Source organism: Drosophila eugracilis, unplaced genomic scaffold (assembly GCF_018153835.1).
Source record: "Drosophila eugracilis isolate 14026-0451.02 unplaced genomic scaffold, ASM1815383v1 contig_367, whole genome shotgun sequence".
Classification (NCBI taxonomy): Eukaryota; Metazoa; Arthropoda; class Insecta; order Diptera; family Drosophilidae; genus Drosophila; species Drosophila eugracilis.
The window spans coordinates 1,782,360-1,797,720 of NW_024573224.1; the positions used below are offsets into that span (position 1 = coordinate 1,782,360).

General features: G+C 39.3%; 1 protein-coding gene across 2 annotated transcripts; it reads left to right on the forward strand.

The window, feature by feature from the left end:
- Positions 1 to 576: 576 nt before the first annotated feature.
- On the forward strand, positions 577 to 13,670 carry LOC108116426 (transcription factor che-1). Of its 2 annotated transcripts, none has more exons than XM_017228320.2 (5): positions 577 to 2,007; positions 8,979 to 9,086; positions 10,282 to 11,015; positions 11,145 to 11,241; positions 11,315 to 13,670. In XM_017228320.2, the coding sequence occupies exons 1-5, from the start codon at positions 1,803 to 1,805 to the stop codon at positions 11,479 to 11,481; spliced, it is 1,311 nt and encodes a 436-aa protein (XP_017083809.1). In that variant the 5' UTR covers positions 577 to 1,802; the 3' UTR covers positions 11,482 to 13,670. The 2 variants fall into 2 exon arrangements, with proteins under 2 accessions (XP_017083809.1, XP_017083808.1); XM_017228319.2 differs by having other exon boundaries at positions 580 to 2,007; positions 8,979 to 9,125.
- Positions 13,671 to 15,361: the final 1,691 nt, after the last annotated feature.

Below are 15,361 nucleotides of genomic sequence, written 5' to 3' on the forward strand. Positions count from 1 at the left end.
TATATTTTAGGCAAATATATTTTATAGGGCAAATTGTTTAGTCCATACAAAAATGTGAAATTCCTTTCATCTTTTACTCTACTCGGAACAGTGTAGGGCATTCAGAATGTTCAAGAACTGAAAGTTTATAATGCAAATTGTTTTATTTCTTTCGATTAAAAAAAGTGCAATCTTTATGGCCTTTTGGTTTGTGTTTTAATACCAAATCCACATATTCGAAAAGTCATCCTGCTTGGCGTTGTCAATTCATTTGTTGTTGCCTCGACGGCGGTCACAAAAAGTAGCTCATCTCTCGCTGGAAACCAGTTTTTATGCTTTGCTCGCAACCGGTTTTCATCCTGATAACTTACAGCGAATTTCGTGTCTCGCTGCGTGTCTGGCTATGAGCCTCAAGCCTCAGTCCCAGCATAAATTGCACTTCGCCTGCACGGATCGCGCATGAATATTCTACCCAGAAAATCTGGCCAAGTGACCAAGCCAATCACGGGAGCAGGGGCCTGGGGCCAGTGTCATATGCCCGGCGCTCGGTGCAGCGAAATGTAAGGAACGTACAAATAAACGCGCATTTTCCAGAGAAGTAGAAAAACTTCCACCCTCAAAGCGGCACACAGAGCACATACAGACAATCGTACAAACACACAGCGAACTAATACAAACATGTAAGAATGCTGCAGTCGTGCAGTTGGATGGTATGCGACCAGTTTGCTACTTAGTAAATGCGGAGGACCCATGAAATATAACCTCAAAACATTTACTTATATTGAATTAATTTGAGAGTTATTTAATTCGGTGACAAATTGATTTACATAAATATTTAAACAAGAAATTTTTTATTTCATTTTTACTCTCCAAAGTAATGAAAAAGGACATTTAAAATTATTGAACTAACCAGGTGATAAAGGATAAATAAGAGTGCCATTACCAACCGAACAAAAGAATAATAACCTATCCAAACTAAGCAAAGAGCAGGGGTGTCTCAATCCCTATATACCCTGCATGCCCCTGGGCACTGTCACTGTCATTTGCGTCGCAGCGCTGCCGCCGTCCGCGTCCGCGTCGCTTTGCCTGGTCTGGCCTGGCCCAGTGTTTCCGCTTTCTTTCGCCTCGTTGTAATGTTACTTTTAGTTTGATGTCGGAGCCTCGACGAGCCGGTCGTAAGCGAAATCGTAAGCGAGACTTTAGTGCGATTCCGCTCCGTTCCGCCGGGGTGTGTGTGCGTGTTCGTAGTTCGAGTTGAGTCGAGAATCAGTACCAGAATCAGAATCCAGTGGAATCGAGAATCGAAACCGAAAGTGGTTCTCCGCGTGTGTGCGAGTGAGTGAGTGTTGTGTTTTGGGCCCGCTTTTCTGCTTTTCTACCCCCGAAAAAGCAAAGCACAGCATAAAACTGTGCGCTAGTACGCGCGTTCGAGTCTACTGTATGTGTGTGTTGTTGTGTGTGCTTGTGGCGAGTGCTGCTAGTGTGTGAGTGTATGTGTGGCAAGGGAAAAAAGGAGGCAAAGAAAAGAAAACCAACCCCCTACCAGCGGCGGCGGAGAACAGGAAAACAACAACAACAACAGTAGAAAGCACACCACCACTACTTCCACCATCACCATTATTACTGCCACCACCCACTCTTCGTCATCGTTTCGCGTTGTGCAGAAAAGAATCACAAATAATAGAAATAAAAAACCGATCGAGTTTATAGTGCTAAAACCGATTTTAAGGATAATCTTGCAAAAATAAATAAAAGAGGGCCTCTTGAGGCCCCCCAAAAATAACAAAGAATACAATTCCCCCGCCGATCATCCCGATCCTGTCATGATGAACTTCTCCGCGTTCGGCGGTCCCTTTTCCGGCATTCACCAATTTGCCGCTAAATTCGACGCCCAGACGCCAGGCGCCTTTGGCACGCCCCCCACGGCCGCCGCAAATGCAGCAGCCGCTGCGGCAGCGGCCGGCACCGATAACCATGTGCAGCGCTATCAGACCAATGGCAATCACTTTAATCAGAATGTGCCCAACGGTAAGTGCATCTGCCACACCATTACAATATACATTGTACTACATACAAATACACTATCATACCAAAGACCCATCCAAATCCCTATACCACATGCACATGCACATGCAGGCACATGTGTCTGTATAACATAATCACTAAAAATTTATTTTATTTTTATCGATTTATTTTCGCCCGCTGCGGGCAGCGACGCCGGCGTCATAGCGTCAGGGGGTATACACTCTCACTCAAGCAGCGGCAGCGGTTGTGGCCGAAGCAGAGGCAGCAGCAGAGGGGGTCGGCTACTGCCTCGCCTAATGCCCTACACAGGGTTTTTGTTTTGGAGCAAAGGGCACTCACTCACAACTCTTGTTTGCTGTATTACTAAAAAGGACTGGTAGTTTTTGTTAACCCATGTTTTCTAAAATTAGCTGCTTAAATTAAATGATTTTAGTTTTCTTCTAAAAGGTAAACAAACCTTCACACTCGTATCTATTTTCAGTAGAAACTAACGAGTTAAGTTCAAGGCTGTAGTAGTTTAAAGTTGGCATTAGATTTATAGAAAATGGTTCACAAAGGTATTGGTAATCAAATGCCTTAAGAACTATTAATTTTTTCTTGTTATAATGAAGCGAGTAGTGAATCCCCTTAATCCTTAATCGAGATCACTCTTTGAATATCCAATTGGTTTATATACTAATCATACTAAAGGTATATGTTAAAGGTATAACAAGGTGTTTGTATAAAGAAAGCTATGTTTTCGATCATGAAAATAATAAATTTATATTAGTCGAAATAAAAACAGGAAATAAATAAAAACGTATCTAGAAAGTGGAAAAATGAGTCAATTTACTTGAAGAGTAAGCAAAAATACTTACAAGAACTTAACAAAAATTGCTTATAAATGTTTATTCCAATATTGCTATTCAGCTGAAGTAGAGAATTCGATTCTTAAATGTATCCACAAATTAATTTACTAATATATAATTGTTTCTTATATAATTTAGTTTATGACGTATACCATGAAAATAACATAATATGCCTATAATGATATTATAATAAATATGTAAAATATGTTTTTCAAACTTAATTTTGGCATAAAAGTGGACTCTCGATTTTGTCATAAAACCTAAAACTCGAACAATATTTTTCTTAAATTGCTAGCGAAAGGTGGCTTCCATCTGGATTTACTTACTGCCATTTGGATAGAGACATGTGTGAGTGTGAGTGGGTTTTCCACCCCCAACCCTGATATTCTCGCTTTCTGGCCAGCGAAGACATCTTCTTCAGGCAATTTGTAAACCGCACTACAATTTTTGGGGGTTGGTTGGCGGGGTGGAGCGACTTAGTACGAGCACGAGTATACCCTGTCATCAAAGCTGAATTTAACGATTTTTTCGTCGTTGTTTTTGTTTTGCGCTCCCTTTTTTATACGAGTATTTCGCTCTATGTTTTGAGTCATTACCACCCACCCCCAAGTGGGTGTAGATGTATGTGTGTTTTTGCGTGGCTTGAAAATGCAATGAACTCAAATAACTTTTGAATTTGCTGCATTTCACTTTGTTTTTTTGTAGGGGTGGGTTTCATCGCTCTCTTCAGCTACTTAAGCACATACATAGAAATACAATTAAATGCATATATGTACGAGTATATGTGCGCTGAGTGAGAGTGAGTGTGAGTTTACAACCCCCAACCCACAAGAGCCAGCCTTTGCCTTTTTAATTGCACTGACTTCCTGCCAAGTTGCAACTTTTTTCTTCCTGTAGTGGAAGGGTGTGACCGGTCGGTTCCACCCCTCGATATAAAATGTACATATTAAGAATACATAACCCCTGTACTAACCCCCTAACCGCAGGCTCCTTCTTCTTATCAATTCTAATTAGTTGCATTTGCTTGCATAATTAGATTCCCAGGCAACCCCCATCTCTTTCGATTGCTGCATTTCATAATTTATTTTTGCCCTGGCAACTGCACAGATATTTTCCACTTGCATTTATTGGAAAGTGGAGAACCAAGGCCCAAAACCCCAAACCAAAAAACTCCTCTGCATCGGTTAGGTTCATTGATCCCGGTTTTTGAGCTACGCATTATATTTCCAGTTTAGCGTTTTATATTTTTTACCTGCTATAACAGGAAAATGCGTTTGTGAGTGAGCTTGTATGAGTGTTTATGTGTGTTCCTATGCTTGTGGGCAAATGCTGCTCTTTTATCTCTTCCAATACATACAACTGGATGTAATCTACTGGTCTGGGTATTTGGTTTTTGTTGGACTTTTGCTGCTGCTGATCCCAGATCACAAGGCAGGTAAAAGGCACGTACTCGAGCTACTGCATTCTCCAGCTCTTTTTGTCGCTTATTAGCTGCATTATCGCTGCCCTGCGACTCAGTGACCTGCTCGAGGTTTATCTTTCGATACCTACCCGATAATTTGCTCGGTTTGCTTGTATAAATCATTATTGGGTTACCAGGAAATGTGCAGCAGTAAATGTAGATACGGCTTGGCTGGACCTTCAAACGTTGGTGTTGCCCTCTGGGTATGGGTCTCAAAATGTAAACAGATAAAGTACCTGGCCAAGATTGTGAGAGAGTTCAGATGTAGCTCGGAGTTCAGATGGTGGAAAAACCAAAACAGCATATAATTATGAAACAGGAATACAAATAATTTAAACAGATACCCATACTGAAAGCACTGTATGATTATTAACTAAACTAAAGTGATTTTATGGAGATTTATTGTTCATAAGTACATAATTATAATGTCACCAACATTTTTATGGGTAATCCCTTTTTTTTAGAGGAATTAGTTGTTTTTTATCATTACATATCTATTAAATGTTGAGAGTGAGAAATTAGTTCAATTTCTAATGTGGCACTAATAAATAATCGTTTCTAATACATATTCTATATACATATACGTATTTTAATACGTATTATATATACACATTTAGAAATATTTATAGAAATTTTAGTTTCTATTATAATAATAATGACTTCACTAGCTTTTTCAGAAGTTAAATTAATTCCTAGTTTTCTTTAGGATACTTACAAAAGCCATTTAACTTTTAGACGTAAACCCTTTAGCTTAAAATATTATAATTTCCAGTGGACACCGGGTATCTTGTTGTCGAGGACACAGCATTTTGCCCTTTATTAACGTACCCCTAATGTTCAGCAGACACCCCAGCCATAAACCATTTGCATTTTTTGTATGTACTTATGTACCTATATGCAGAGTATATAGATGTATGTGCTTCATGGGTGTGAATGACTGGTTACACCCCCAAATCGTTGCCTGGATGTATGCAACACTAAAAAAGTGCGCATGATAAAGCAATTACGATGGGCACATAGACCCCAACCCCCAAAAGCCCTTTCATTTGAATGGGTGTAGATAAATAAATATTAGCCCGTCATTGATTATTTATTTCTTTGTTTTCCCTCATTGACTTTAAGGCTTAAAGCGACCGCTGAGCTTTTCATTTTTTTCTTTTTCGTCCTGTTGGCGCTGATGACTTAAACTCTGCCGATGGCGCCGTTTGCTTTGAACCCCTCTCGATTTCCTATGATTTCTCTCCCGAGGAACTACACTAAGAATAAAAGTTGGATTCCCTAGTGGTTAAAAAAAAAACATCCGTTATAGAAACACTTTTAAAAAGTCTTTAAAGATTTAAATAGAATCAACAAAATAAAAATCAAGATAATAATAAATAGGGAAAATATTTGAATTTTAATCAATATATTACGTTGTCAAAATAGTTATTATTTTAATTAACATTATTAAGCTAGAGTCCAAAGTATTTTTTACTAACTTCCATAATTTTTTCATCATTAGTAACCTACTTTTCTCAAAGTGTAAACTTCTCTCACCCTTTTAATTATGTCACCCCCACTCTTTCTCTCTCTCTCTCTCATACTCACTCTCTATGCTTGGGGTCAAGTTTCGCCCAACTCCGTTAGGGGTTGCAGTTTTTCCCAACCACGCCACGCTCTCTCTCACTCTTTAGCCTAGACACTCTCCACTCACTCTCTTTTAACTCTCTCCCTCTCCCGCGCGGGCGCTCTCACCGCTTTCACTGTCTCTCACAAGCGCACACCTAGCCAAGCGACACACATAGACATGGACATGGACTCCTGGCAGATAAACGCCATGTTTTTCAAATCGCTGCCAGGCGCATTCCTTTCCATTTTGTTCCACTTTGCAACGATCCGCCCAGAACCCCACTTGGCTCTCTCACTCTCCCGTTATCCTAACATTCTCCGTAACTCTCTCCACTCTCTCCGCTCTCTCACTCTCGCTTGGCCGTATTTCCGACTTCACCGACTTTGACTCGCTACTCCGGCTCCGAGTCCGATTCCGGCGATATAATCGTCTCCTCCACGCCGTACGTTGTTTTCCCTGTTTTCCCTGTCGTTGCTGTTGTCGTTGTCGTCATCCTGTTTCATGGGAAAGTGAAGTGAAAAGTGAAATGCCACGAATGCCGGTTGCCAGTTGCCATCCACGCACGCCTCCCGCCTTTGTTGTTGCCATGGCTCCGTATTTTCGGCCATTCCGGCCGATTTTTCCGGCTGCCTTTGAACCCTTTTTTCTACTACTGCCTTTTAATTTTAGTTTTCATTTATACAGAGTTTTTTTTCCGGATTGTGATGATTTAGCAAAGCCACTATAACTAGAAAGATTTTAGAAATTTGTATTTAAAAGTAAAATAAAATAAATAATTTCTTAAATAGTTCTTTAATAGATATATACCATTTATATTTCAAATCTCTTTTATAATGGTTTTGCTATTGATGTTACGATCTGTCGAGATAAAAGATCATACAACATTCAACTGAAATCATAAAGATATAGCATACTTTTACTAAGAGTTGTTTAAAGCCCACTTTATATTTTTATCTCTTAATTTTCGAACACCTAACAATATTTACATAAACAACAAACTCCCAATAATTACCTTTTTTTTTTTTAAATTGAGTTGCCCTTAATTCGTTTATACATTAAGGCATAGTCATTTGCATAAGCATATGTTTTCAATTTAAATCATTTCTGCTCGAACGATTTTATTAAAGAAACACTTCGAGAGCATCTCTTCTAACCCCAAAAACCTCAAAGGCCTAAGCGAAAAAATTAAAGCATTTGGAAATATGTTAAGTTGCGGCCCAAGGTCGAATGGTAATTTTTACAGCGACTAAGACCAACGCAGACCGCACGCACGGGGACACATAAATTTCACCACGTCAGCCACATTGAAAAAAAAAAGCCAGAAGAAGGAAGAAAAAGAGGAAGTTTATTTTTCATTTTCTTCTTTTTTTTTTGTGTTTGTTTTCGGAATAACATTATAAAATATAAAGTACAGCTTCCTGAATCCTTCCACATCCGAAAATTGGGCTATGTATTTTCGAAAAATGGAAAGCAGGAGCCGTCTGAAAAAAGTACCATGTAACAAAACCAAGCAATTGGCAACAGCCCGAGAATGTTATTTATAAAACCGAGCACCCGGCTAAGAAAACGCCAAGAAGCACGGAAAATTCAACTGAGCTATAGAGAGAGAAACACAGATAGAAGGGGGATCGGGAAATCTGCTGGGAGGTCAAAATACGCACCCACCGAAAACCTCCGAAAAAGTGGGGAACGCTTTTCCTATGGCATACATTCGGGCGTGTGCGCGGCCGGCATTTTCAGTTTCAGTTTTAATTTCCTTTTTCCTATGTATGCGTTGTCGGGGCCCCGAAAAACACGTGTGTGCCTCTCTGTGTGTGTGTGTGTGTGAAAATTTGGCCTTGGCAGACGGCTGTTTGTATTAGTATTGGTAAGGGGGCAGTACAGGGCGGTGATGATGGGGAGGCGACGACAGCCAGCAGACAACAACAGTTCGGTAGGCACACGCACGTTCGGCGAGTAGGAACAACGTGGTTAACTATACTCTGACGATACATATTTATGGACTTTAGGGTGGAACTTTCATCTTTGGAACCTATATTTTTAACAAGTCAATAACTAAGATCAGAATTAAGATTTATCAATTGGATAATGCTTAATAAAATTTAATTTAAAGATTTGAGTTTTTTGGGATTTTGAGTTTCAATAGATAAAGTTTTGTTAAATACAAAAATAGATAAATAAAATCTCTTAACTTTACTCTGAAATGTATATTTTTTATGTAGAATATTTTAACATATTAATAATAAAAAAACTAATTTTCTTTTGAAGCATATTAAAAACCATTTAATCATGTTTGTACATCGATAAAAATCAGACATTAAGACAGTTTTCAAAAGCAATTAATAGATTACACTTTTAGATAAATATATTTAAAGACTACGGCAACATTGCGTATACGTTATGGCCTGCATATGAGTGATAATCTCCTGCAGACATTAAATCCAATTTCTGTTAACTTGTTTGCCTCAGTATTTGAGGCTCACACACAACCAAAGTCCGCCCCAATATTTGTATATGCAGAAAATGTTGCTGCCTACACACAAGCACAGCGTTACTGGCCCTAGATACATGCGTATATATAAGTGTATATATCTATATAGACTATATATATATATATATATATATAGTGGGTACGTGTGTCGTGACATAGCGTCGTTACTTTGTCGGCCGTATGTTGTTTTTGTGCCGGCACCCGATCATTATTCGGCTCGCCAGCTGAGCCATGGGATTCGATTCGGAGCCGGCCGGAGACATTGGCCGGAACCAGGAGCCGGAGCCGCCAAATCGGGAAACTCCGGCCAGGCCCAGTCGCTTGTAGTTAGTCGGCCAGAGTGCGTTGTGCGAGAGCGGCGGCCGAATTTTTAACTTCAAAGCGGATTAATTCCCAGTGAAAAACCTAATCCTAAGTCCAAAAAATTATAACTATATACACAATTTATACTAAAGGCTGTGCTTACAATGTGTAAATATTGAAAATATATACTAGTTTACTATATGCTATATAACTAACTATGGTAAGACTTTATTAATTTTAAATGTTTCTATCTGCTTTCAGTTTCGGCTGCCAACAATATGCAATATGGCCAGAATATATCCATACCGTATTCACAGCCGCAGGGCGATCTGAACTTTCTCAATGCAGCCGCTGCGGCCGATCATAAGGGTAAAATCCATCCAAAAATCGAACGTGACCGGGAAGAAGGTGAGTCGCCGACCCGCAATAAGGAAGAGGGAGGGAATTAGGGGATAGGTTACTGAGTGGGTGGTTCCGTCACCGGGCGGATAAAATTGTGTGGGGTCTATGGGCTTGGGGAAGCTGAGAGCTGAGTATGTACAGCGCGCTTTCGGGTCTGTATATGTGTATTTCAAGGACGCAGTCATCACTCGTCGTGCGTCTCCCTTCGGCTTCGTTATTTATAAATGTTTTTGGGCCTGTCTGCTGTCCCCCAAGCTGCTGTGGGTGTGGACATGGTGGGTGGTTGTTGGTGGCTATAATGGCACCATAGCATACTTTTTCATCCAGTTTTACGCCGAGCCACCTTAAACAAGTGGATGTTGCTTTCCTCATTCTGATTACGTTCGCTGCAAAGGCGAAAAGTTTGCACTGTACAAATGAGTTGGAAGGGGGTTTGGTAGGATCAGGGGGAAGTGGTGATGTGTCCTTGGCAGTAAATGGTTACTATCCTGGGATTTTTTGAGAATAGACAGCCCTTTCCGGTCACAAAGTTTCGATATATTTTGTACGAATTTTAAGTTGGTTGCTCCGGTGATTGTTAATCATTATTGTATAATATTTTTTGATATTTTTAATATTCATTTTTGTCTAATCAAGGGCTTTTTTCTTTAAAAACAAATCCAGTATTTTTTCGATGTATTTATGTTATACTTTCGTGTGTAAAATAATTTTACTCCAAAAAAGTTGAAAGTGTGGTAAAATCCCAACCTGATAAATATATAAGTACATATAAGAGAGCTGAAACGCCTCCCAAAGCGATGAGGAAATTATTGCTGACTTGCCCTTTAGTCTAATAGCTAGTAGCGTAAGCAGCCTTTGGCTAACAAAAAGGAAAAATCTATTGATTAAAAAGAATAATCTAGGTACCGAAAATTAGACAATGAATTGTTCTTTCAATGGAAGAGAAAAAATTAGTAAATATGTTTAGATTTGTTAGATTAGGTTGAGTAAAAGCAATAAACAATTTTCTAGGCCTAACTAGTTTCTATAGTTTTTTCCAAAATGCAGATAGACAGAAACTAAGACGAGCCAGACATTGACTAAAAAAACATCTCTGGTTGATACATTTTCAAATATTTTTCAAACTACAATTAATATATTTTTGTTTTTGTCATTTCCCCAGTCCTCAACCAGCAGATCCTGCAAAATGTCAACCAATCCTGGCAGACGTTGGCCAATACGGCCAACACGGTGGACTACTCGTCCCACCTGCTCTCCGCCACACTGCCCATCTCTATACAGCACTTCCTCAAGTACTCGGAGACCATCAAGAAGGAGTCCACTGGCGATGTCCTGAAGAATGGCACCAACTTAGCCAGTCTGGCGTTGGGGGGCGTGGCTCTGACGCCCAGCAATAATGGGGCAAACGGCGGCCATCATAACGGACTGGTGGGCATGGACCATGGCGGTCACATGACCAACATGACGGACGCCAATGGAACGGCGTTGACGAATGGAGCTAGTAATGGGGTCAATGGCAATGCCAATGGAACTGTGACCAATGGTGGCGCAGGCGCGGTTTCCAGTACCGGATCAGTGGGTACCACGAATGCCAGTGGCGGCACGGGCACGGCGACCGGCAAGAAGACCAAAAAGAAGAAACCACCAAAGGAGAAGAAGCCGCGCCCAAAGCCGGGTGAGATCCGCGAGACGAAGGCGCTAGATGGCTCAACGCTCTACTGCTGCCCGGAATGCCAGATGGCCTATCCGGATCGCAGCCTCATCGAGCAGCATGTCATCTCGCACGCCGTGGAGCGACGTTTCGTCTGCGACATCTGCAATGCGGCACTGAAGCGCAAGGACCACCTGACCAGGCACAAGCTATCCCACATACCGGACAGGCCTCATGTTTGCAATGTGAGTGGCTCGAGGAGCCAAGAATTAACCTCATAGGAAAAATTATTTTCCCTAGTTTTTAAGAATTCCCACTTACTCTTTCAATTTCCTTAATGTAAATATTTGATTAACTCAATTTTTTCTTCACAGATCTGCATGAAGTCCTTCAAGCGGAAGGAGCAGCTCACTCTGCACATTGTCATCCATTCCGGCGAAAAGAAGCATGTATGCATTGAGTGTGGAAAAGGTGAGTAGTCTGCAAATCTAAAAAAAACTTTTTAAATCTATATTAATCCATCTTTTTTTGTAATCACTCGCAGGTTTCTATCGCAAGGATCACTTGCGCAAGCACACGCGATCGCACATCGCCCGACGGGTCAAGTCGGAGGTGTCGGCGCAGAATGTGAATGGATCCACCGGCGGAGGTGGTGGTGGCGGCGGCGGAGGCGGCAACAGTGCGCAGAGCAATGCGCTGCACGGCTCCTGAGGATCGTACAAGGACTTCTGGTAAACTCCCAGACGAATTTCAAGCCATAATGGGTAGCCCAATTGCTGCCGGCGGCGGACAGTTATAGAACTGACTACGGCCGGGAGCAGTAGAGCTGCCTTTGAAATTCGCTGGGGGCTTACCGGGGGTCCTGCTGAGCGTCACCCAACTCCAATTACAATAACCCTCAATAAACACGAGTTATACTTACTGGATGCAAGTATTAGTACGATTTTGTTTACGACACTTTCAGTTCTTTAGCTTTAGTTCTTTCAGTTGAGATTTTCGCACAAAACAAACAGTCGAGCAAAAAGTATAGCAATCGAAATGTACAAATCAGCAGAATGACAGATTTAAATTCGAGTTTAGTATGCGCATATGTTAAGAAAGGGAAGATAACGCCGCTTCCACGTCGCTTTCGTTTCTTTTTTGGGGATCTGTGATCTGTAGTCGCTGCATAAATAAAAACTAAAATGAAATGAAATGAAATGAAATGAATTGAGAAAAACAAACGAAACGATCGTAGGCGGTCGGTCGACAGCTGTTCTAAGAATAAGTTAATAATGTCTGCAAACCGATTTACTATATATATGTGCAATTTTATAATCCTTTTGATTTGCCTTTTTGTTGCCCTTGGCGGCGCTTTTGTTCACTACATTAAATGATTAAATGTGTTTCCCATTTGCGGGAAATTCTTATTGAATTATGCACATTATTAAGGAAGTAAGAAGCTCTACAAGCGAAATTTGTACTTCTAGTCTTGTATTTTATTTTACCGCATAGGCATAGAGGGAAACCCGAAACGAGGTCATCTAATCTTAAGCTTTTAAACTTGAATGTTCAAAGGAAAACAACAAAAAAAAAAAGAAAGAAGAAAAACCTTCGACTTCGACTTGAGTCGTCACACCAAAACACTAGACAGAAAGCCGCAATACGAACTTGCATCTTGGCATGCCCAACTTCCAGCCATTGTCATTGCTTGCAACTGCAATATCCAACAGTATACCTATATCCAGCTTACCAATCAATACCGATACTGATTACTGATTACTGATTACTGATTACTGATAACTGATAACCACAAATAGCGTTAAGAGCCACATATACAGCAGCAATAGCCATATAGGATCGCAGAAAACAGATAGCAGATAGCACGGGTCAACAATCCAGCAACAGAATCGCTAAGAACATAAAACAAATGCAATTGCAGATGCAACAGCAGCAGCAACAGCAATAGCAACAATAACCGGATAAAATAACTGTATAAAAGGATATTTTTATATATATAAATACAAAAGAGAGAGCATATGAAAACCGAATAGGAATAAAGGCATAAAACAATAACCGAAATAAAGTGCAAACACTTCGAGCAAGTGACAACGTAATTTACTGTTCAAATACAAAGCATTTTGAGATTAACGATTAACGATTAACGATTAAACTAAACGATTAAAAACAGATCCAAAAAGCATACACATAGCAATGCAGTATATTGCAAAACACTTGTATAGTTATACGAAGCTTCAAACTAAATATGCTAACCTACAGATACACACATATAGATACGGATGCAGAATCAGAATCAGATACTGTAAAGCGAACACTCAACCAACCACCGTTTGTTTCTTTCTTAACTTCTTTGTTTCGATTAATCATTTCGAAAATGGCCCACTGATCTCGAACTTCAAGCTATATTTGATTCCAAATCGAATCGGAATGGTTATTGTTTCACATTCCAAGTAAAAGCACATTTTAAAGACCTTTAAATCAAGTATTACCACTGGATCTAAGGCACAACACTTAAAGTAACTGAAAAAATGTTATTTTCAAATCGTAATTTCTTAGAAGTTTGAGCCAGAGCGACATTTCCAAGCATTTTTCACATTCAAAAGATATTTTCCGGCACATCTCTCACGAACAAAATAAAATGTACTTAATCAGAAAAGTAACCTCTCAGCTTGGTGCCGAAAAACTTGTGTATTTATTCGATTCGGTACCAGCCAGTTCGGATTTACAGTAGTTTACAGTGCGGAACGTAATTGAAACACTTGCAGTGAAGTACAAATATTTTAACTACACACCCACAAGAGAAGAAGCACCCACAACAGCAAATTACATATAGACAAGTATAGAACGCGAAGATGTATTAGCCAAAAAAAAAAAAAAAGAAACAAAAATTAATGGAAAAAGAAACAAAACTAAGCAAATCTAAATACAGTTACTACGCTAGAGGGTAGCAGCATATTATTAATGCGTTTTGTTGGCCCGAAAGCCAGTGGGCTGGCAACCCAGAGACAATTTGTAAACAATAACGTGACAACATATAAATAATTAAGCAACCTTCACAGCAAACACGGAGTTATTTTTTTGCCATTGATTTACTTGGTCTCTGTATCTCTCTCTCTCTCTTCTCTCTAGACTCTCACTCTTGACACACTAAATCGAATAAGAAAATATAAAACAATAAGTTTATAAAGAAAAAGTTGCAATAAATGACAAACAAATGAAATTAAATCACTCAGGGATAAAGCCTCCAAAAGAAAAAAAAACATAAAATAAAAATGCAATATTTTAAACGAAACAAAAATAAAAAAAGAAACAAAAACAAAAACAAAAGAAAAGAAAAAATTTAATCTAAAGAGAAAAAGTACATTTTAAAGTTAAAAAGGAAAAGAAAAAAACAAATATTTTAGTATAATACGAAAAGGACAAAATGTAAAAGTTTTAGAAATTTGCACAAATTTTGGCATTTTATAAACGCAAAACGAACCATCAACAAATACAATGCATAAAAAACGAACAAACAAATGACGAAATAGAAACATATTTTCTCACATTTCATTGGCTTATCGAAGGTACATATATAAAAATCGACAATTACAGGATAGATATTGATTACAACACAACCGAACAACAACAACAACCGACTTCATAGGCAAAAACGGTCCGTGCAACTTTTAGTGCATTTAAATTAAATTAAATTATAAAATGAGAAAAAGAAAACACAGGCAGTTGTTCATATTTACAGGAGCTAAAAAAAAAGTAATGCGGGGGTATGCGGCCAAAGATGAAGTTAAAATTCTAGTTAGAGGTTGGATGATGGGAATAATGGTAGGATGGTAGGATGGCATTTATTAAGGCAAGGATCAGATATTACACCTTTTATATTAAACGAGTTAATGCCACAACCAATTCGAAACTGTACGTATTGAATTTATGTTTAGTGTCTGCAGCATGCGGGGGATGTGAAGGGGAAGATCGACGATCGGCGAAGAGCTAAATACATTTAAGGGTTAGGATTTTCTGCGAAAGGACTGAAGTTAAGGCAACGTAGCGTTTAAATGCAAAATTGAATTGAAAGAAAAACCGAGTGTTATGGATAATGGAGCGTGCGCGAATGCGATTGGTGACGAAAATTACTTGTTTAAGGCTGGACTTATGTAATTTCGAAGCAAAACAAAAAAAAAAGAAAAACAAAATGAAACGATAGTAGCAAAACAAAAACATGTAAAATGCAGATACAATATTTTTATAATTAAAAAAAAGGTACCCAAAACCCCAAACCCAACCCCCCTGATCTTAATATGTTTAATTCAACTGCAATTATCGTTAAAGACGTATTTACTGTTTGTGATCCAAATTCATTGATTAAACGTAAATTACACACAAAAAAGATACAATTGTTGCATGGGCAAGGTTTTGAAGCAAAAAGTCCGGGTTCGCATAGCACCCACAAGTACGCAATCACCGGGTCTATAAGACGAGGAAATCACGAGTCAAAAGCCTAGTTTTAAACTTTGAAAGTGCAGCGTCAATGACTCGCATATACTTTGTGGTCAAGTCAAATATAATATAATGTGTATTGAAATGCCTTGACCAC